Below are 20,727 nucleotides of genomic sequence, written 5' to 3'. Positions count from 1 at the left end.
AATCTAAATATCTTCGTTTGTGATCAGCAGAAGAAAATCAGTCATGCACACCTAGGATGGAGTAAATGCGAAGCGAGTTTCCAATTTTGGATGAACTATCCCAATACCGTGCAACCACTGGCATCAGCATTTATAATATAAAAGTATTCTTGGCCAGTACGGGGATCGAACCCGCGACCTTGGCGTTATTAGCACCACGCTCTAACCAACTGAGCTAACCGGCCAATTGGATAACTTAGTAAAGTTCTAAAGTACTTGTATCAGTCTCATCGTATCAAGTTTATAGTTTTTCACAGTGCAAAAGTACCTCAGAACAGAACTTCCGCGCAAGACCGGTTTTCGGTCTTTTTTATTTTCATGTCTAGTGTGTACACAACATTTGCTTTTAACTTCTAAGCGTGGTTTGACCACAGGACTACGCATGCGTACGACTAAAAGGAATACCACCTTCATGCCCGTTATACTTGGATGCGCGCCGCTAGACAGGCACCAGCTGCGCGTTCCCGATGCCAACGAGTGCGCGCCCGTAGACGTTGCTTCTCAGGCTTCAAGATGGCGGAAGCCTTGACAACTCAGGAGGAGGTGGTAAGAAACCTAAATATTTTCATTAAACCTTTTGACGAATCCGTGGCGTTTCAAGCTGACCAGCCCCTTTGTATTATGTATTAAGATATGTCGGACAACACCGTGTAAGATTTCTTTATTAACAGGGATGTTAAAGAGTATGGCGGCCCTCTGGCTGTTTTTGAGGTAGCTGGGGTAAATGCTAGCCGTGTTAGCTCGAACGACGCTGGACAGGTTAATGAACACATTTAACAGCGTTGACAGGTTTGGATTTTTAGATTTTGGGGACTGTTGTCTAATATTGTAAAATTACTGTTACTAATGTGCTGGACAGAATACCAGCTGTCTAGCGGTAAATACAATTAGGTTGGCATACAGCGTGAAAGTGACTCGCGCGCGAGCTAGTCTGTCTGTTCACAATCTTATTACAGCACGACTGTATTAATAATCATAATATTTCGAAAAACCAATATGATCACAGTCAACAAACAATCCTAATCGTTTTCGCGTCATGGGTCAGGATATATCCATCTTCGCGTCGATGTTGGGAAATAGCCTAACACATGCTCAGAGAGTGAACCGGGTGTCTAATGTGCTCCAGTGCTGGAAAATGTTAGACTGCTCTCACTTCTGTCTGTCTCACCGTGTGGACACTCATATCTAGTGCTGGAGGTGCCATTTGTTCTGCTCGTTGTAATAGGGGTCTAGCATAAAGTCTTGTCAGCTAGGGCTGGGCGATATGGCAAAAAAATAAAATTTAAATCTCGATTTTTATCAAACTCATGGACGATTCACGATTTACCATTACATTTTGTTCAGCTTTTAAATGTACTCCAACATGATTCAAATTGCATGTTCTTTATTAGAATGCCAGGCAACCTGGTGAGAGAAATCAAAGTTATTTTCATTATAGGAAACAAAGGTGTGCAAGAAAAATGTACAAATGCACCACAGGGGGAAGTTGTGGACTGGAGTGTATATGTAAAATAAATTAAAATCTAATACATCCACATGTATTATGTGTAAAATACTTCTTAACCAGTGTAGATATTTGTTTTTTCTAAACTAAGTATGTCTAGAAAGTTTATCTAGAAATTACTCATTGTATATCAAACAATTTGTGTGTACCTGTATATTCATAATCCCCTGCAGATAGAGACGTGCCCTTTAGCAGTTCACGCTGAGCAGTAGCGGTTTTAACCACCACACAGTTGCGTGGGCCCCAGATGTCGGGGGGGGGCCCCACCCCAATAGGAAAGCTCTAATAACCACTGGAGGAGTAACATGTTCTGGTTACATGTGCAAATATGCTGTTGTCAGCGCTCTCAGAGCGGTTCACATTAGCGGTCCACCGGGCTCGGGTTAGTTTTTCAAGTAGGACCTTGGGTTCGGGTTTGTAATTTATGAAAAAATATGCAGGCCTTCTGAACTTGTTTCACCCATGCACTCTCACTCACAGATACGTGTGAATGGATGAAGGACCGTTCACACTGAACGCGTTATTACGTGCGTCTGCTCTGTTTTTCCATTGTTTTCTTATGTAAATGTGCTGGACGAACGTCTTTGACTCCTGCACCGCGTGTCACTGTTTCTTCAGTGTCTCATGCAGGACTGGCACATTTTTAGACACTGTGTCAATTTAAAAAGAACTTCATGTCTCTAAAACGCACATCGAGACGCATACGTTCTGTTTCATTCATTGTGCTGCGTCTAGATTTAGCGCAGGTGTCACAAAGATTTAACATTCTGAACAAGTTCAGGTTGCAAAGAGGTGACTGTTTCATTGTTTAACATTATTCCAGATTGTTCTGCACCAAGCAAAGTGCTTGATAAACATCAGTGTCTTTTTTACCTTCTGCTCTAGTGTGCTGAGGTTCCGCCGTGCCTTGTTTACTGTTACAATTCTGCTACGAATGTTGCCTATGATGCTTGTTGAACTTGCTTGTTTTTATTATTGGGGGGGTTCCTCAATTTATGTGCATGCTCTCTGTTTAGAAAAGAAAGTCAGCTTACAGTGATGGAAGAGCATTGAGAAATTATCTAGCAGGGCGAGAGAGAGAATGGAATGGATGTGAACACCTGATCTATAATAAAGTGTAGTGATAAGTGATATGACAACAGAGCAGCACCATTCACTAACGCGCTGGCGCTGTGCATACTATATATATACTTAATAAACACAGCCTTTTGTGATTCACAGAGCTATCGCACGTCTTCAAGTGGCTTTGAATAAAATGCACGAGTCATATGCACTTCTTTAGTGGTGTTTTTGTGGTTATTTTATGTCATTTTTGGAGCTTGACAATAATGAACATGACTAACACACAGTATCGGTTTCTAAAAGCTTCAGTATCGGATCGGTGCATTCCTATCCTAAACTGAAACATTAAGGAGCCAAATTGCTGTTTTTAGTCACCAAATCACAGAATTGCTTGATTTAGATTGCTGTTCAGAAACAAGATATAAAGCCGAAGAAAAGGAAGACAGCTGATAACCCATAAATCTGAGGTTTAATAAACAGAATATATAGTTGAGAAGATAAGTTTGCATCCCCTTTTGTCTCAAATGTTCACACCCCTTTCATAATTATACAGATATAAGAGATAAAAGATTTTTTTTAATACTGCTCTTCACAATCTACATTACAGATAAGTACATATAGTATGCCTATAGTAGTGTGTTGTCTTCTTGAGCATCAATGAATGTTTGCACCTTGTGTAATAGTTGTGTACAAGTCCCTCAATTGTCCCAAGTGTCAAAAGCTTTGTCTCTCTCTCTCTCTCTCTCTATCTCTAATATATATATATTAATCGCGCTCGCTCGTTGGTTAGAATACTTGGTTCACGCAGTGTAATTTTTGTGCTCTCTCACTTGTTTTCTTGCACTAATGTTATAAATGCAGCACTGGCCCTGTCGGGCAAGTGACAGTTCTAGTAACTGGCCTGAATCTCTCTCACACTGGCCATTGGGCAGTCCTTATTGTCGAGCCCTGATAAGGCATAAATCGTATCTTGCAAATTATAAATGATACAATTTTGGAGGAAGTTGTCTAAAACGTAATATTTATAAAAAAAAATAAAAAAATCGCTTCAGACACATTTTTTAAAGCCATGATGGTAAAAACAGCTATTTTCCATTTTTCTGTTGGGGCCAGTGAAAATCTTGGCAGGTCAAGTAAAAATCCAAACCACTGGCCCAACCGAGCCAGCAGAAAAAATCCTTAGCATTGAGCCCTGCCTGACCAATTAGAGACAACGATGTGCCGCTAATTCCCGCCCATTTTAGGATTCACACAATATGTTCGTATGGATTAAATGTAAAATTAAATGTTTTCAGTTGAACTTTTATATAAAAAAAAAATGTGTGGTTTTGTTTTTTTACAAATTTGCGATTGTGATTTCGGTGCAATTTTCAGAATAAAAGGCTAAATGTTTGGGCATGGAAATTAGCTTTCATGGTCGAAATCACTGACATCACATTTTTCTCCCATTCTGATGGTTGATGTGAACATTAACTGAAGCTCCAGACCCGTATCTGCATGGTTTTATGTACTGCACTGCTGCTACATGATTGGCTGATTAGATAATCACATGGATGATTGTTGGTGCCAGATGGGCTGGTTTGAGTATTTCTGTAACTGCTGATCTCCTGGGATTTTCACACACAACAGTCTCTAGAATTTACTCAGAATGTTGCCAGAAACAAAAAAACATCCAGTGAGCGCCAGTTCTGCAGATGGAAACGCCTTATTGATGAGAGAGGTCATCAGAGAATGGCCAGACTTTTTCGAACGGACAAAGTCTACGGTAACTCAAATAACCGCTCTGTACAATTGTGATGAGAAAAATAGCATCTCAGAATGCTATTCTGAGATGCGGGTTGGCGCTGTTTTGGCACCACGAGGGGAACCTACACAATATATTAGGCAGGTGGTTTTAATGTTATGGCTGATCATGTATATTGATTATATATTAACAGTGATGGATCGCGAGAGAGACGCAAATAATGGTGACTGATCGCAAGAGAGACATGCAAATAATGGTGACGGTCACGTGGGTGACGCTTATTACTGTGATCATGTGAGTGGCAGGCGGTGGCAGGTCGGGTGGGAGCTGCCTGTGGCAGTGACAGGTCGATTTGGAGCTTCCTGTGATAGTGACAGCTCGAGTGAGAGCTGCCTGTGGTGGTGGCTTTTACCCCCTCTTGGAATATTTGCTAATTCTCATGGTCTCTCCACACTCCCTTTCGATTTCCTCCTCCTTAACTTTGATTTATACTTTGCATTTATGTAGGCTATAAGGTTTGCAACTTCACTAAAACAGTGTTTGACCTATCTCAGGCCTATTGCTTATTTCACAGGTTCCCAAACCAGCATATCACAAAGCGCATTCTGGGTTGAGGGAGAGGCACTGAGTGGCCTGAGTGAGCTGGGCGGAATCTTCAAAAAGGCGCTCTCCGCTCAGGTGCTCCGCTCACATGCTCTGAATCACACTGTGTACAACTGGGAATATTACCGCTGTCTTTTATATCAGTCTCCGAGTTGTTAACCTGTCACGTTCATTTGGAGCGTGCCACACACTTGCAGCTGATCAGATCGGAAGCGACATTAATACAAGCGCTGTGAATTCTTTTTCTCTTCCTTATTCAACCTTTGGTGGACAAACGTATTTACAACGTATCTAACTATAGCGTTTGCAGTGTTTTTATGCAAAATCTTGATTTTTCGATAAAAATAAAAATAAAAAAAAAACGGGTCAAAATGTAAATTCGAATTAATCTGAAAAACCACCCAGCCCTACTGTCAGCACGGCCCGGCTCTCCTTTTTACAGCTGTCAGAACATCATCATGCTTTTGCACATCAAGTCAGAAGTGATAGTGGTGGCATTTTAGGCTTCGGCCATTGCAGAAGAGACTAAAAATTAGTCAAAGAGAGTTTAATTCTGGATTGGCAAACATAGAGGGTTAACCTATGCTTGGGGAACCCAATGTGAAGTTGATACTACTATGGATGGATAGATAGACAGGAACCTCATCTGTCCCATTTGTGATATTGTGATGCATTTGCTAGTGATCAAACGATACAGATTTTTCAGTGGTGGATATAATGCAGACATGACTGATATAGACTAATACTTAATTATAGCTAGTGAGATGTTCTCGCATATGCTGAAATCATAATTTTTAGATTAAATAGATTAAAAGGTAGGTTTTTCTATATAAAATTTATATTAATCGGCTGAGCAGGCATGGCTCATCTGATTTATTGGCCTGGCCGATATATTGGGTGATCACTGGCATACATGGTCTATCATGGTCTCTACAATACAACATATTAAAATAAATACATTAAGAGATCATACACTATATATATATACAATATACCCATACATATGCATGAGAATGGGACATGTAACTGACATTGAACATTTGCTTTTTCAGTATTGGATACAGTAAACCTCTTGATGAAATCTGTGTGTGGTACAGGCGGTGGAGGAGTTCCTGGCTGAGCTGAGGTGTCGGGAACAGTCTCACAATGCAGATCTTGTCAGTCAGATGACAGCGGTTAAGTTTCTTATGGCACGCAAGTTTGACGTCTCCAGAGCCATAGACCTCTTCCAGGCTTACAAGGTACAGCAACCATACTGTGAAAGGTTTGTGTGGTCCATCAAAAATCAGTGTACTGTTTGAATGTCAGTTTATATTGTAAGGTTTTTCCACCCTCCACTACTTAAACATCTATGGAGTTTGAAATCTCTTATGTAGTTTTTTCCCTTGCCACAGTTGTCTTTGGCTTGTTCACTGGGTGCTTTAAGAAATAAGGAAGCTGCTTTGAAACAGTATAAATGTTGTGTCTGCAGAACACTAGAATAAAGGAGGGCATCTACAATATTAACCCAAATGAGGAACCTTTAAGGAGTGAGTTGCTGAGCGGGAAATGTACAGTTCTGGTGAGTACATTTTCAACTGGAAGATAATGTGATTACAATAATGTACAGAGATTGATTCTGCTACTGATTGATTAGTGCTTCTCAGCTGCAGCTGATCACCAACTAATATTTCATGTTCAATAATATTAAATAAAAAAATCCCTAGGGGATAGGGCTGGGCGATTAATCAAATTTTAATTTCAGTTACGATTTTGGCTTCCAATGGTTATGAAAACAAAATAATTGTGATAAAATGATTATTGTGCCGCATTCCGTTTCACAATGAAACACCCCGGCGTTATATCTTTAAAGCATCCTTTATTAAAGTTCAAATAATAAGGAAGCGGGTTATGAAAATAATCTCAGAAACTGGCATTTTTTTGTGCGGTCAGCGGCGCGTCTATGAGTTGCATGAAGTGAACGGGGAAGAGATTGAGTCTTCTCCTAGCTGACGCACACTCTGGTGTGGGGACGCTCATCACTCGCACGCGTTTGCTACAGCTAGATTATAACATAATGGCTTGCGATGTAGTGAATCATAATATATGTCACGTTCACTGTGTGTATCTTATCATGAAATCATTGGCAATACATAGCTCTAAGAAGAGAAAGTTTGTTTTTAGATAAAGAGTTAAAGATAGATCGAAGTGAACATAAAGGTGAGAGAGTGTAGTCTTAGCCCATTATACACTGGAACAAAACATGTTGTTGATTAGTCTTTTTTGGCTTGTTTTTCAAAATATCTAAAACTCCTTTAAAACAACATACATTTACTTTAGGAGCTATACTGCAGAAGAAAAAGTTATCGAAGAATGTAGAATACAATATTTAATCAGGGCTCAACATTAATGCTTGTCCGTTTGTCCGGGACAAGTGGAATTTTGAAGGGGCAAGTGAAAGAGAATTTTACTTGCCTGACCGGACAAGCAGACTGATTAAAACGTCAATAACTAAAAAAATAACCGACTATGTTTGTGATAGCCTAGGCCTGTGTCACTTATTAGAAAGTTCATATTCTTATTCTGCTGTTGAAAGTAATCAAGAGCACGTAATTGTATTATTTGCTAGCGATCTAGTAACCGCTGTGCCCTGTTTGATTGACAGGCGGCGTATGTGTGTGTGCTGAACATGCGCGTGATCCGAAAATGCCAGTGCTAATGCGCGCCTGAACGGTCAAATACATTTTCCAAATTCTTCCAAAATGCCCATCTTGGTGAGTTATTCATGTAAACACAGAGATTGATGTTTAAAGTGAACGTAAACAGCAGATTTGGAAAGTATCAGACTTGTAAGTTTTAATGTAAGCTAATAGACCTGCTGCAGTCTAGTGTGTCATTATAATAATCAAACAACTAACAAGAAAACGAGAAAACACTCACTGCTCTTGACTGGGTAACTTTAGTAGCTTTAAAAATTATTAATGCATTATAATTATACAGTAAAGACAAGTAGTAGTTTTATGTTGCATTTCATTCTGAATGTTTACTTGAATACTTGATTGTTTACTGCTGTTAAAAACTTTTAAAGCTGTTAAAAAAGCACTGACTAATTACTTATGAGCTTGAAACCATTCTTCCATAATATATTAGTCAGGTGTTATTATTTGTTGTGGTTTTGAAGCTGGTATTGAGAATCGTCAAATTTCACTACCGACTATTGAAATTTTGGTATTGTGATAATATATAGCCTTTATTGTACATGGTAGATCTTGCTGCAATAACATGATGAATAAGTAGATCTCTTTACATAGGGGTGTGAGCACCCCTGCTGTAAATGATGGTGACGGAGGCTTTCCTGGTAGTTGGTAGTTATGGTAGTTGACTACCATATGTAACATAAAATAATTATCATATGAAAATAACCTCTTCCCCTACCCAGTGCAGTTTACATTTCAAGTTCAAGGAAATCCACTGTTAAAATTTTTTTTTTTTTTTTTTTTAAAGTTCAATAAATGCATGATGTTTCCAAAGTCGAGTAATCATGTTAAATAATCGTGATCTCAATATTGACCAAAATAATCATGATTATGATTTTGACCATTAACGAGCAGCCCTACTAGGGAATGACATTTTTTATAATTCATTATGCAGACTGTGGTGATGTAGACATCTTATTTAATATAGCCTACCTTTGATAGATCTACACTCACTGACTGCTTTATTAGGGACACCTGTACACCTACTTATTCATACAATTATCTAATCAGCCAATCATGTGGCAGCTGTGCAGTGCATAAAATCACGCATATACGGGTTAAGAGCTTTAGTTCATGTTCACGTCAGCCATCAGGATGGAGAAAAAAATGTGATCCTAGTGATTTCGACCGTTGTATAATTGTTGGTGCCAGACGGGCTGGTTTAAGTATTTCAGCACAGCCATTGACCAGGAAAATAAAAAATGGCTCTCCATTTCAAAAAGGTTGCCGACCCCTGCTCTAGAGACTCTTGTGTGTGAAAATCTGAGGATATCAGTACTTGGAGCAATACCAGCATTATTATATGCTTTGCACTGCTGCTACATGATTGGCTTATTAGATAACTCATATGAATAAGTAGGTTTTTTCTAATAAAGTGGTCGGTGAGTTTAAATTAATATATTAAATAAGCCTAATCCTGTAATGCACAAGCTGGCAGAGGAAATTTAGATGGGCTATACAAGTCAGTCTGGGTATTTATGTGTCCTGCAAGAATTTTACATTATGCATTATTCCACATTACACATACTTTCGCTCATTGTTAATTAGGGATGCTCCGATCGATCTGCCACCGATTGGTATCGGCCAATGTTCACGTCCTATGACTCGATCGGAGATCAGTAATTTGGCCGATCACATAAACCGATCACTCATCATAAAAGACGCACGGCTCCTTTAAGACTTGAGCAGCACTCATGGCATCACGGAGTGTGGGGAATACTGGCACAGTATTGTAAGACAACAACTTTCTCTACAAAAATCTTAATGTAGAGAATATTTTGTTAGCTTATACTTTTTTAAAAGTCTTATTTAAAAAAAGCTTTTTTAATAAGCCTTAAACTTTTTAAATTTCTTTTTTTTTTTGTCATCAAACACTAGGCAAAGTGATATTACTGGAAAGAGGAAATTTCAATAAGAATAGTGACAGTGTGCAGAAAGCTTACATATAGCCATTTATGATGGAGATTTTGATAAAAGGTGAAATGATCGGGATCGATTTCGGACAGTCGGGTGAAAAGAAGATTGGTATCAGCTGTAAAAATCCTGATTGGAGCATTCCTATTGTTAATTTCCAACTATAATGTGCAGGCACAGGCTTTTGAACGAGTCTTAATTAAAAAGCCATTTTGCATTGATCCTTGTTAATTGCCAACAAGGCTACTGGTAAATTTGCATTTTGTCAAAGAGGAAACTCTATAGACTCTTCGAAAGTAACCCACTATTTGGCTAACTGGAATTACAACAATTAGTGAAAACACTGCCACAAATACTGTTTGTCTTTTTGGACTAAAGAATATTTAACAGGGTTCCTGTGGATTCTTAAGTCTTAAAATGACTTAAATTCACTTTTCCAAAATTTAAGGTTATAAAAAGTCTTAATTATCATTTATAGAGATTTGCTGTCATGGTTACGATGTATATACAGAGTTTGCTCAAGTGTTTGTCTAGTTAGTTCTGATCTGTTCAATACATCAGTATTTCAAATAGTTTTCAGAGGAGTGAGCAGGCAAGAGCGCTGTGTCATTACCTTGAGTAATAAACATTTAAGCACCTTTTCAAGAACTTTTAACTTGTTAAAATTGTGGGGTTAAATAGACTGGTTTTACTTGCTTGGAATGTTTCCATGTGTGTTTTATTTTCCTTACCGTTGCTTTAATGTGTTTCTGACCATGTACGCCATTAATTTGGGTTGTGTGTTTATAGCCTGGCCGTGATGCAAAAGGTGCAGCTTTGGCACTCTTTACGGCACGTCTTCATCAACCAGACCTCACTACCCATAAGGCTGTTCTCCAGGCCATTATATATCAGCTGGATAAAGCAATTGAGAGGTAACAGATCAGAATTCACATCAACATGTCTTATAAAACTTAGAATGGCTCTGTTTCATCTAAAGCTTTTCTCTCTCGCCAGCATTCAGACACAGAGAGATGGGCTCATTTTCATCTATGATATGACTAACTCCACATATGCCAACTTTGACTATGAGCTTTGCGTCAAGATTTTAAATCTGCTCAAAGTAAGTGTTGTTATCCTGTCAAGACAATTTGCCTTTAGAATTTCGCAGTTGTTCATATGGTATTAACAGACTGTACTGTACTTAAAAATTACACCATTACTAAAATACGGGTGTCTTAATACAAAAAACTTGTACACTTACATAGAGAATTGTCAAATTGAGTGCAAGATCAGACATAACGTCTTGTTCCATAAGATCTTTACATATGCCTAAAACATATTCTTGATTTTTGAGAGGGTTTGTTTAATGGGTGTATTTATGAATGGGATTGCCACAATATTTTGTATATTGTGCAACTGTCTTGTCTTTTGTGATTTAGGGAGCTTTCCCTGCTCGTTTAAAATGTGTCTTCATTGTGTCATCTCCACTGTGGTTCAGAGCTCCGTTTGCGGTACTGCGTTTGTTTGTGAGAGAGAAACTGAGAGAAAGGGTATGTCTAGAGCTTAGCTGCACTCCGTTTATACAAATAGCCAAATATTAAGCTGTACAGTAGGCTTTTAAGGTTAATGAGTAATCTAAGTTATTGTTTATAGCTTTTTTTCGAGCATAAGTCAATTAGTGTATTTTTAAGGCTGCTGTAATTTGGGGCTTTTTTAAAAAAAAAATTAATTTATGCTAATGTGTGTTTTGTGTATTTTTACATGTATACTTTTTCAGGTGTGCACTTTAAAAGCACACGAACTGGTTAATCACATCCCAGTCAGCTCCCTTCCTGAACACTTGGGTGGCTCGTCACATTATAGCCACATTTCCTGGATCCAGTCCTGCATCAACTCCAGCCCCAACAACCCCGATAACTCTCCCTACGTCACTGCAGATTGCTTGGGCAGCCTTCTCCACTCTTACTCCATGGAGCATTGCCAGAATACCACTGCTGACCCCTTAACTGCCAACTCTTCAGCCCACACAGTGGCAACTCATTTGGGAGATGGACTGAACCCCAACTGCCCCGTACTGGATGATGGAAATGCCAATGTGCAGAACCATAGGACAGCGGGGCATGCACATTGGAATGGCTCTATACTTCCAAGTTTAGGGGGCATTACAGGGTCTAATTCCAATGTTGTCAATGGGTGTGGCCGCCAGCCACCACCACAGTCAGACACACCCCCAGACACGCCCCTGCATCAAAAACACACTCCTTGTGCCATAGTAACAGGAGGAGGGGCAGCTATGGGAACAGATCGAGTCGTGACGTCTTTGGACGACACTAGACAGGATGTCAATGGTGCTGAAGACGGATATGGTGTTCCACCCCTCCCACTGAAATCAAGGCCGCCCCCTCTTCATCATAGCCCCGTCCCCGATATGAGCTGTTTACCGGGAACAACGGCAGAAATGACAGCATTGTCAGTGCATTTAGCTGAGCCAGGTGGAATGAGCGTGCAGGATCTGGTACAGCATGTGAAATGCAAAAAAAAGAAAGGCATTTACCAGGAGTACGAGGAGATCCGCAAAGAACCTCCTGCTGGAACCTTTGACTGCTCTAAGTAAGAGACTCACTTTGCAGAGGGGGGAGGAAGGAAAGAGATATAGTTTCATAGAGTAAAAGTGGGAGGGTGGTAAGCCAAGGAAAACAGTATGAAGGTGGGAAAGGGCTGGAAATATAAAAAGAATACAGAATGGTTTGCTTACAACAATATATTTCATCTGACAGGAAGCCTTCTAACCAGATAAAGAATCGCTACAGTGATGTCCTTTGCCTAGACCAATCACGTGTTCGACTCTGTCCTCTCAATGATGAGGATGACGAGGTCAGAGCACTGCCATTGTCCACCTTAATCTGCTTTATAGTCATCATTTTACATTGATTAAGGTGCTTTCTCCATATTAATTTGATTGGTTGCTTGCTTTCAGACGTCTGACTACATCAATGCAAGTTTCATGGATGGATACAAAAGGAGGAATGCTTACATTGCTACTCAGGGTGAGACTTTGTCTGCGTGTGTGTGTGTGTGTGTGTGCGTGTGTGTGTGTGCATGCGTGCATGTGTGTGTGTATATATACATATATACAGTGGTGTGAAAAAGTGTTTGCCCCCTTCCTGATTTCTTATTTTTTTGCATGTTTGTCACACTTAAGTGTTTCAGATCATCAAACAAGTTTAAATATTAGTCAAAGATAACACAAGTAAACACAAAATGCAGTTTTTAAATGAAGGTTGTTATTATTAAGGGAAAACAAAATCCAAACCTACATGGCCCTGTGTGAAAAAGTGTTTGCCCCACCTGTTAAAACATAACTTAACTGTGATTTATCACACCTGAGTTCAATTTCTCTAGCCACACCCAGGCCTGATTACTGCCACACCTGTTCCCAATCAAGAAATTGTTTAAATAGGAACTGCCTGACAAAGTGAAGTAGACCAAAAGATCTTCAAAAGCTAGACATCATGCCGAGATCCAAAGAAATTCAGGAACAAATGAGAAAGAAAGTAATTGAGATCTATCAGTCTGGAAAAGGTTATAAAGCCATTTCTAAAGCTTTGGGACTCCAGAGAACCACAGTGAGAGCCATTATCCACAAATGGCGAAAACATGGAACAGTGGTGAACCTTCCCAGGAGTGGCCGGCTGACCAAAATTACCCCAAGAGCACAGCGACGACTCATCCAGGAGGTCACAAAAGACCCCACAACAACATCCAAAGAACTGCAGGCCTCACTTGCCTCAGTTAAGGTCAGTGTTCATGACATAAGAAAGAGACTGGGCAAAAATGGCCTGCATGGCAGAGTTCCAAGACGAAAACCACTGCTGAGCAAAAAGAACATTAAGGCTCGTCTCATTATTGCCAGAAAACATCTTGATGATCCCCAAGACTTTTGGGAAAATACTCTGTGGACTGACGAGACAAAAGTTGAACTTTTTGGAAGGTGTGTGTCCCATTACATCTGGCGTAAAAGTAACACCGCATTTCAGAAAAAGAACATCATACCAACAGTAAAATATGGTGGTGGTAGTGTGATGGTCTGGGGCTGTTTTGCTGCTTCAGGACCTGGAAGACTTGCTGTGATAAATGGAACCATGAATTCTGCTGTCTACCAAAAACTCCTGAAGGAGAATGTCCGGCCATCTGTTCATGACCTCAAGCTGAAGCGAACTTGGGTTCTGCAGCAGGACAATCATCCAAAACACACCAGCAAGTCCACCTCTGAATGGCTGAAGAAAAACAAAACGAAGACTTTGGAGTGGCCTAGTCAAAGTCCTGACCTGAATCCTATTGAGATGCTGTGGCATGACCTTAAAAAGGCAGTTCATGCTCGAAAACCCTCCAATGTGGCTGAATTACAACAATTCTGCAAAGATGAGTGGGCCAAAATTCCTCCACAGCGCTGTAAAAGACTCATTGCAAGTTATCGCAAACGCTTGATTGCAGTTGTTGCTGCTAAGGGTGGCCCAACCAGTTATTAGGTTTAGGGGGCAATCACTTTTTCACACAGGGCCATGTAGGTTTGGATTTTGTTTTCCCTTAATAATAACAACCTTCATTTAAAAACTGCATTTTGTGTTTACTTGTGTTATCTTTGACTAATATTTAAACTTGTTTGATGATCTGAAACATTTAAGTGTGACAAACATGCAAAAAAATAAGAAATCAGGAAGGGGGCAAACACTTTTTCACACCACTGTGTGTGTGTGTGTGTGTGTGTGTGTGTGTGTGTGTGTGTGTGTGTGTGTGTATATATATATATATATATATATATATATATACAGGTGCATCTCAATAAATTAGAATGTCGTGGAAAAGTTCATTTATTTCAGTAATTCAACTCAAATTGTGAAACTCGTGTATTAAATAAATTCAGTGCACACAGACTAAAGTAGTTTAAGTCTTTGGTTCTTTTAATTGTGATGATTTTGGCTCACATTTAACAAAAACCCACCAATTCACTCTCTCAAAAAATTAGAATACATCATAAGACCAATAAAAAAACATTTTTAGTGAATTGTTGGCCTTCTGGAAAGTATGTTCATTTACTGTATATGTACTCAATACTTGGTAGGGGCTCCTTTTGCTTTAATTACTGCCTCAATTCGGCATGGCATGGAGGTGATCAGTTTGTGGCACTGCTGAGGTGGTATGGAAGCCCAGGTTTCTTTGACAGTGGCCTTCAGCTCATCTGCATTTTTTGGTCTCTTGTTTCTCATTTTCCTCTTGACAATACCCCATAGATTCTCTATGGGGTTCAGGTCTGGTGAGTTTGCTGGCCAGTCAAGCACACCAACACCATGGTCATTTAACCAACTTTTGGTGCTTTTGGCAGTGTGGGCAGGTGCCAAATCCTGTTGGAAAATGAAATCAGCATCTTTAAAAAGCTGGTCAGCAGAAGGAAGCATGAAGTGCTCCAAAATTTCTTGGTAAATGGGTGCAGTGACTTTGGTTTTCAAAAAACACAATGGACCAACACCAGCAGATGACATTGCACCCCAGATCATTACAGACTGTGGAAACTTAACACTGGACTTCAAGCAACTTGGGCTATGAGCTTCTCCACCCTTCCTCCAGACTCTAGGACCTTGGTTTCTAAATGAAATACAAAACTTGCTCTCATCTGAAAAGAGGACTTTGGAACACTGGGCAACAGTCCAGTTCTTCTTCTCCTTAGCCCAGGTAAGACACCTCTGACATTGTCTGTGGTTCAGGAGTGGCTTAACAAGAGGAATACGACAACTGTAGCCAAATTCCTTGACATGTCTGTGTGTTGTGGCTCTTGATGCCTTGACCCCAGCCTCAGTCCATTCCTTGTGAAGTTCACCCAAATTCTTGAATCAATTTTGCTTGACAATCATAAGGCTGCGGTTCTCTCGGTTGGTTGTGCATCTTTTTCTTCCACACTTTTTCCTTCCACTCAACTTTCTGTTAACATGCTTGGATACAGCACTCTGTGAACAGCCAGCTTCTTTGGCAATGAATGTTTGTGGCTTACCCTCCTTGTGAAGGATGTCAATGATTGTCTTCTGGACAACTGTCAGATCAGCAGTCTTCCCCATGATTGTGTAGCCTAGTGAACCAAACTGAGAGACCATTTTGAAGGCTCAGGAAACCTTTGCAGGTGTTTTGAGTTGATTAGCTGATTGGCATGTCACCATATTCTAATTTTTTGAGATAGTGAATTGGTGGGTTTTCGTTAAATGTGAGCCAAAATCATCACAATTAAAAGAACCAAAGACTTAAACTACTTCAGTCTGTGTGCATTGAATTTATTTAATACACGAGTTTTGCAATTTGAGTTGAATTACTGAAATGAACTTTTCCACGACATTCTAATTTGAGATGCACCTGTGTGTGTGTATATATATATATATATATATATATACACACACACACACACACAGTATATACTCACTAAACACTTTATTAGGTACACCTACTCATTCATGCGATTATCTAATCAGCCAATCAGTGACAGCAGTGCAATGCATAAAATCATCAGATACTGGTCAGGAGCTTCAGTTAATGTTCACAATAACCATCAGAATGGGGAAAAATTTAGATTTTGACTATGGCATGATTTTTGGTGCGAGACGGGCTGGTTTGAGTATTTCTGTAACTGCTGATCTCCTGGGTTTTTCACACTCAACAGTCTCTTGAGTTTACTCAGAATGGTGCCAACATCCAGTGAGTGGCAGTTCTGCGGATGGAAATGGCTTGTTGAAGAGAGGTCAACAAAGAATGGCCAGGGCTGCGGTTCCCAAAAACATCAGAAGCTTCTGTCTGCCAAGTACAGAAAGCTAAGGCTGCAGTGGGCACAGGCTCACCAAAACTGGACAGTTGAAGACTGGAAAAACATAGCCTAATCTGATGAATCTAGATTTCTGCTAAGGTACACATATGGTAGGCCCACACGATTGGCTGATTAGATAATCGCATGAATAAGTAGGTGTACAGGTGTACCTAATAAAGTAGTCGTGAGTGTATATGTGTGCATGTATGTATGTGTATGTGTGTGTATGTATGTATGTATATATATATATATATATATATATATATATATATATACACACACACACACACAGTTGTGCTCAAAAGTTTGCATACCCTTGGAGAATTGGTAATATATGTACTATTTTTAAAGAAAACATGAGTGAGCAGGCAAAACACATTTCTTTTATTTCTTATGGGATTCATATTCAACTGTAGGTTATAACAGAATGGCACAATCATAAAACAAAACATGACAACAAAGAAAAAATGAAATGACCCCTGTTCAAATGTCTGCATACCTTTAGTTCTTAATACTGTGTATTGCCCCCTTTAGCATCAATGACAATGTGCAGTCTTTTGTAATAGTTGTCTATGAGGCCCCAAATTCTTGCAGGTGGTATAGCTGCCCATTCGTCTTGGCAAAATGCCTCCAGGTCATGCAAAGTCTTTGGTCATCTTGCATGAACCGCACGTTAAAGATCTCCCCAGAATGGCTCGATGATATTAAGGTCAGGAGACTGTGATGGCCACTCCAGAACCTTCACCTTTTTCTGCTGTAACCACTGGAGGGTCAACTTGGCCTTGTGCTTAGGGTCATTGTCGTGCTGGAAAGTCCAAGGGCGTCCCGTGCGCAGCTTTCGTGCAGAAGAATGCAAATTGTCTGCCAGTATTTTCTGATAACATGCTGCATTCATCTTGCCATCAATTTTCACAAGATTCCCTGTGCCTTTAGAGCTCACACACCCCCAAAACATCAGTGAGCCACCACCATTCTTCACAGTGGGGATGGTATTCTTTTCATTATAGGCCTTTTTGACCCCTCTCCAAACATAGGGCTTATGGTTGTGACCATAAAGCTCTATTTTGGTCTCGTCACTCCAAATTACAGTGTATCAGAAGCTGTGAGGCGTGTCAAGGTATTGTCGGGCATATTGTAATTGTGGCTTCTTTGTGGCATTGGCATGCAGCTCATTTTTGTTCAAGTATCATTGTATTGTGCTCCTTGAAACAACCACACCATCTTTTTCCAGAGCAGCCTGTATTTCTCCTGAGGTTACCTGTGGGTTTTTCTTTGTATCCCGAACAATTCTTCTGGCAGTTGTGGCTGAAATCTTTCTTGGTCTACCTGACCTTGGCTTGGTATCAAGAGATCCCTGAATTTTATTTTCCACTTCTTAATAAGTGATTGAATAGTACTGACTGGCATTTTCAAGGCTTTGGATATCTTTTTATATCCTTTTCCATCTTTATAAAGTTCCATTACCTTGTTACGCAGGTCTTATGACTACTTTTCTGCTCCCCATGGCTCAGTATCTAGCCTGCTCAGTGCATCCATGTGAGAGCTAACAAACTCATTGACTATTTATACACAGGCACTAATTGCAATTTTAAAAGCTTCAGGTGTGGGAAATTAACCTTTAATTGCCATTTAAACCTGTGTGTGTCACCTTGTGTGTCTGTAACAAGGCCAAACATTCAAGGGAATGTAAACTTTTGATCAGGGCCATTTGGGTGATTTCTGTTATTATGATTTAAAAAGGAGCCAAACAACTATGTGATAAATGGCTTCATATGATCACTATCCTTAAATAAGAGTTTTTTTTTTGCATGATCAGGCATATTTTCAAAATCAGTGCCAAAATTTCACAATTTCTGCCAGGGTATGCAAACTTCTGAGCACAACTGTATATATTGTTAAAAAATAATGTATGTGTAATTTTTCAGATTTTCACCAAGCGAAACTAAACCTTTTGTTGTGAAATTTAGAATGTGCATGAATACGAATGTTAGCGTATGTGTGCATATAAGTTTTATTTGCTTTTGGGTGGTTTCAGGGCCTCTGCCAAAAACTTATGGAGACTTTTGGCGAATGGTGTGGGAGCAAATGGTTTTAATCATCGTTATGACCACAAGGTTAGTTTCCTCCTGAAACAACAAATGTTTCATTTAAGGATTTTTTAAATAGTGCTCTAACTGCATTTTTGATAGAATAATGTAGAGTTGCAACTTGGGATGTAGACGGTTAACCGATTAACCAGCATTAACAATTTGTTCAACAATACTATCGTTTAAAAATTAATCGATTAAAAGGGGCTCTTAAATAAATATCACGTAGGGCATGTTATGTACACACGAGGGCACTGTTAACTCGTAAACCAAAGTCATCCTCTGTCTGAAATACAAGGAAATATGAAGCGTGCACTCTAGGAAAATTTTGTCTGTGAAGACATGTTCCGATGAAAACAGAACTTTAAAGTTTAGAAGTAGCACAAGTACAATGTGGTGCCATATAAAAACAAACATCTGCATGCCTCGACATCTAGGAGTATATGTTTATAGCCCCCCATATTACTTATGTTGCACTGGAGATGGGAGTCAGTTCAATATATGTAAGTATGTTGATTTTTCTAAACAAAAATGATTAGAATTGCCCAGCAGTACAGTTTGTGGGTGAGTTGGCTGTTTTTATTTTTCCATTGTTAAACTGCCCAAAGTTATCACATCGTAGGTTAATTTGGCGTGCAAGCAATCCATAAAAAAAACAAAAAACAATTTGTTACAAAGTATAAGGAAATATACGGTTGAATACACAGTAGTTCATTCAAATGTTGATGTAATAACTAATGCTAAATATGCATATCTGCCATGTGAGCATGTTTTGTTTCAGCAAGTATAGAGCTTTGTCATGCCTGTTTGGTCACTTGTTTGATTCATGGCTTATCGATTAACCTGATAATAACTGGTTAATATTGGCACTTAGTCGGTTAACCCTTTAAAGCCTGAGCCCAAAATTCTGAAAATTCCATTCTGTGCCAGAATATGATATTCATATCCATATTCATATTACGTTCATATCACACATCTGAACTGTATATACCATATTGAAGAGAACTAGGGCTTTCAAATGATATAAATATATGTATGGTTATTTAAGGCTAATCATCCTTTATCAATAAGATTTCACAGCAATTTTTACAAAAATCTTCTCTGGCCACCATACTTCATCAGACAACTGCATTTTCAACCATTTTACTTACAAGCTAGAGGGAAACTTAGAATGTATGAAATATATATAATTTTGTGGGCAATGTAGAATAGCAGACAGATTAGAAATATAATCTATTGTTTAAAAGTTATGACCATTCTAGTGATTAGTGGGAAAACGGAATAAAACAAACATTTAGAATGTTAAGATGCATTTCACTTGACCACTCCTCAAATACACCTTTTGAGCACTTGTAATAATAAATTGAGATTGCATCTGAAATTGAAGGACACAAACACTGAAATATACATTTTGTGTTCAAAAAATGTAATTTAAACATTAGAATTACACACAAATTATACAGCAAAACATACAAAATCAAACTTTCGAAGTATCTACACTAAATACATTTTTAATAAAGAGTGCAGGAACAGAATATATATAAATTCATAAACGCTCAACAACTGCAATACCTGTGGAGAGAAGAGAGGGAGAAAAGGGGGGAGGACAATAACACCAGTAAACACAGCCCAACCTAGGCCTCTTCGCGAAACTGGTCACACTCAGCTGAGTGCCAAGACTGAAAACGGTTCCTATCGTGAACCAAGCAAAGTCTTTTGTTTGGCGTGCAACAAGCTACGTTAGTTTTATTTTCAGTCCTACTTTTCCGATAGCATAGCCAACATCTCTTAGAGGACTCTTCAAATTAGGGACATGGGCTGTGTGGAGTGATGACGAAGGAGGGACTACAGGCTTTAGTGTATGCAAAGGGAAACTTGCGTGAATATCGATACCTCCCAGCTGACGAGCCAGATTTTCTCTGAAATCTATCTGGGTTAAGTTCACCGGTCTACGCTCATCCCCTGGTGCCACATGAATGTGTTGCCATTCCTTAATATGAAACTATTGACGACGGCAATGTCTATGAAGTGAAAAAAAAAGAGTCTTCCACCACTTCTGAGTTTTTTGTAGGACGTCGTAAGATTTTATCATTTGGTCTGACCTATCAACACCGCCCATGTTTTTGTTATAATGGCTGATGACAGTGGGCTGGAGGGCTACTTTTGTCCAGTCGCCATCATTTTTTACAAACCTAGTAATTTTGGTTGAGCCA

General features: G+C 39.3%; 1 protein-coding gene and 1 non-coding gene across 4 annotated transcripts in view; one reads left to right on the top strand and one right to left on the bottom strand.

The window, feature by feature from the left end:
- Nucleotides 1-150: 150 nt before the first annotated feature.
- trnai-aau (transfer RNA isoleucine (anticodon AAU)) lies at nucleotides 151-224 on the bottom strand. Its single transcript has one exon. It is a non-coding gene; the product is annotated as a tRNA-Ile (tRNA).
- A 287-nt stretch (nucleotides 225-511) lies between these two features.
- ptpn9b (protein tyrosine phosphatase non-receptor type 9b) overlaps nucleotides 512-20,727 on the top strand; it is a 33,707-nt gene continuing 13,491 nt past the window's right edge. The window contains exons 1-10 of one of the 3 annotated variants that reach the window (XM_051701875.1): nucleotides 512-585; nucleotides 6,005-6,193; nucleotides 6,424-6,513; nucleotides 10,391-10,515; nucleotides 10,598-10,703; nucleotides 11,023-11,133; nucleotides 11,361-12,193; nucleotides 12,361-12,457; nucleotides 12,561-12,630; nucleotides 18,463-18,541. In XM_051701875.1, the coding sequence (XP_051557835.1) occupies nucleotides 6,119-6,193; nucleotides 6,424-6,513; nucleotides 10,391-10,515; nucleotides 10,598-10,703; nucleotides 11,023-11,133; nucleotides 11,361-12,193; nucleotides 12,361-12,457; nucleotides 12,561-12,630; nucleotides 18,463-18,541 (1,586 nt within the window). In that variant the 5' untranslated portion in view covers nucleotides 512-585; nucleotides 6,005-6,118. The remainder of the gene's footprint in view (nucleotides 586-6,004; nucleotides 6,194-6,423; nucleotides 6,514-10,390; nucleotides 10,516-10,597; nucleotides 10,704-11,022; nucleotides 11,134-11,360; nucleotides 12,194-12,360; nucleotides 12,458-12,560; nucleotides 12,631-18,462; nucleotides 18,542-20,727) is intronic. The other 2 variants (XM_051701873.1, XM_051701876.1) reach the window with 2 other exon arrangements.

Source organism: Myxocyprinus asiaticus, chromosome 7 (genome assembly GCF_019703515.2).
Source record: "Myxocyprinus asiaticus isolate MX2 ecotype Aquarium Trade chromosome 7, UBuf_Myxa_2, whole genome shotgun sequence".
Lineage (NCBI taxonomy): Eukaryota > Metazoa > Chordata > Actinopteri > Cypriniformes > Catostomidae > Myxocyprinus > Myxocyprinus asiaticus.
The sequence above is the reverse complement of the archived record's forward strand: the minus strand, read 5'-3'. Positions and strand labels throughout refer to the sequence as shown.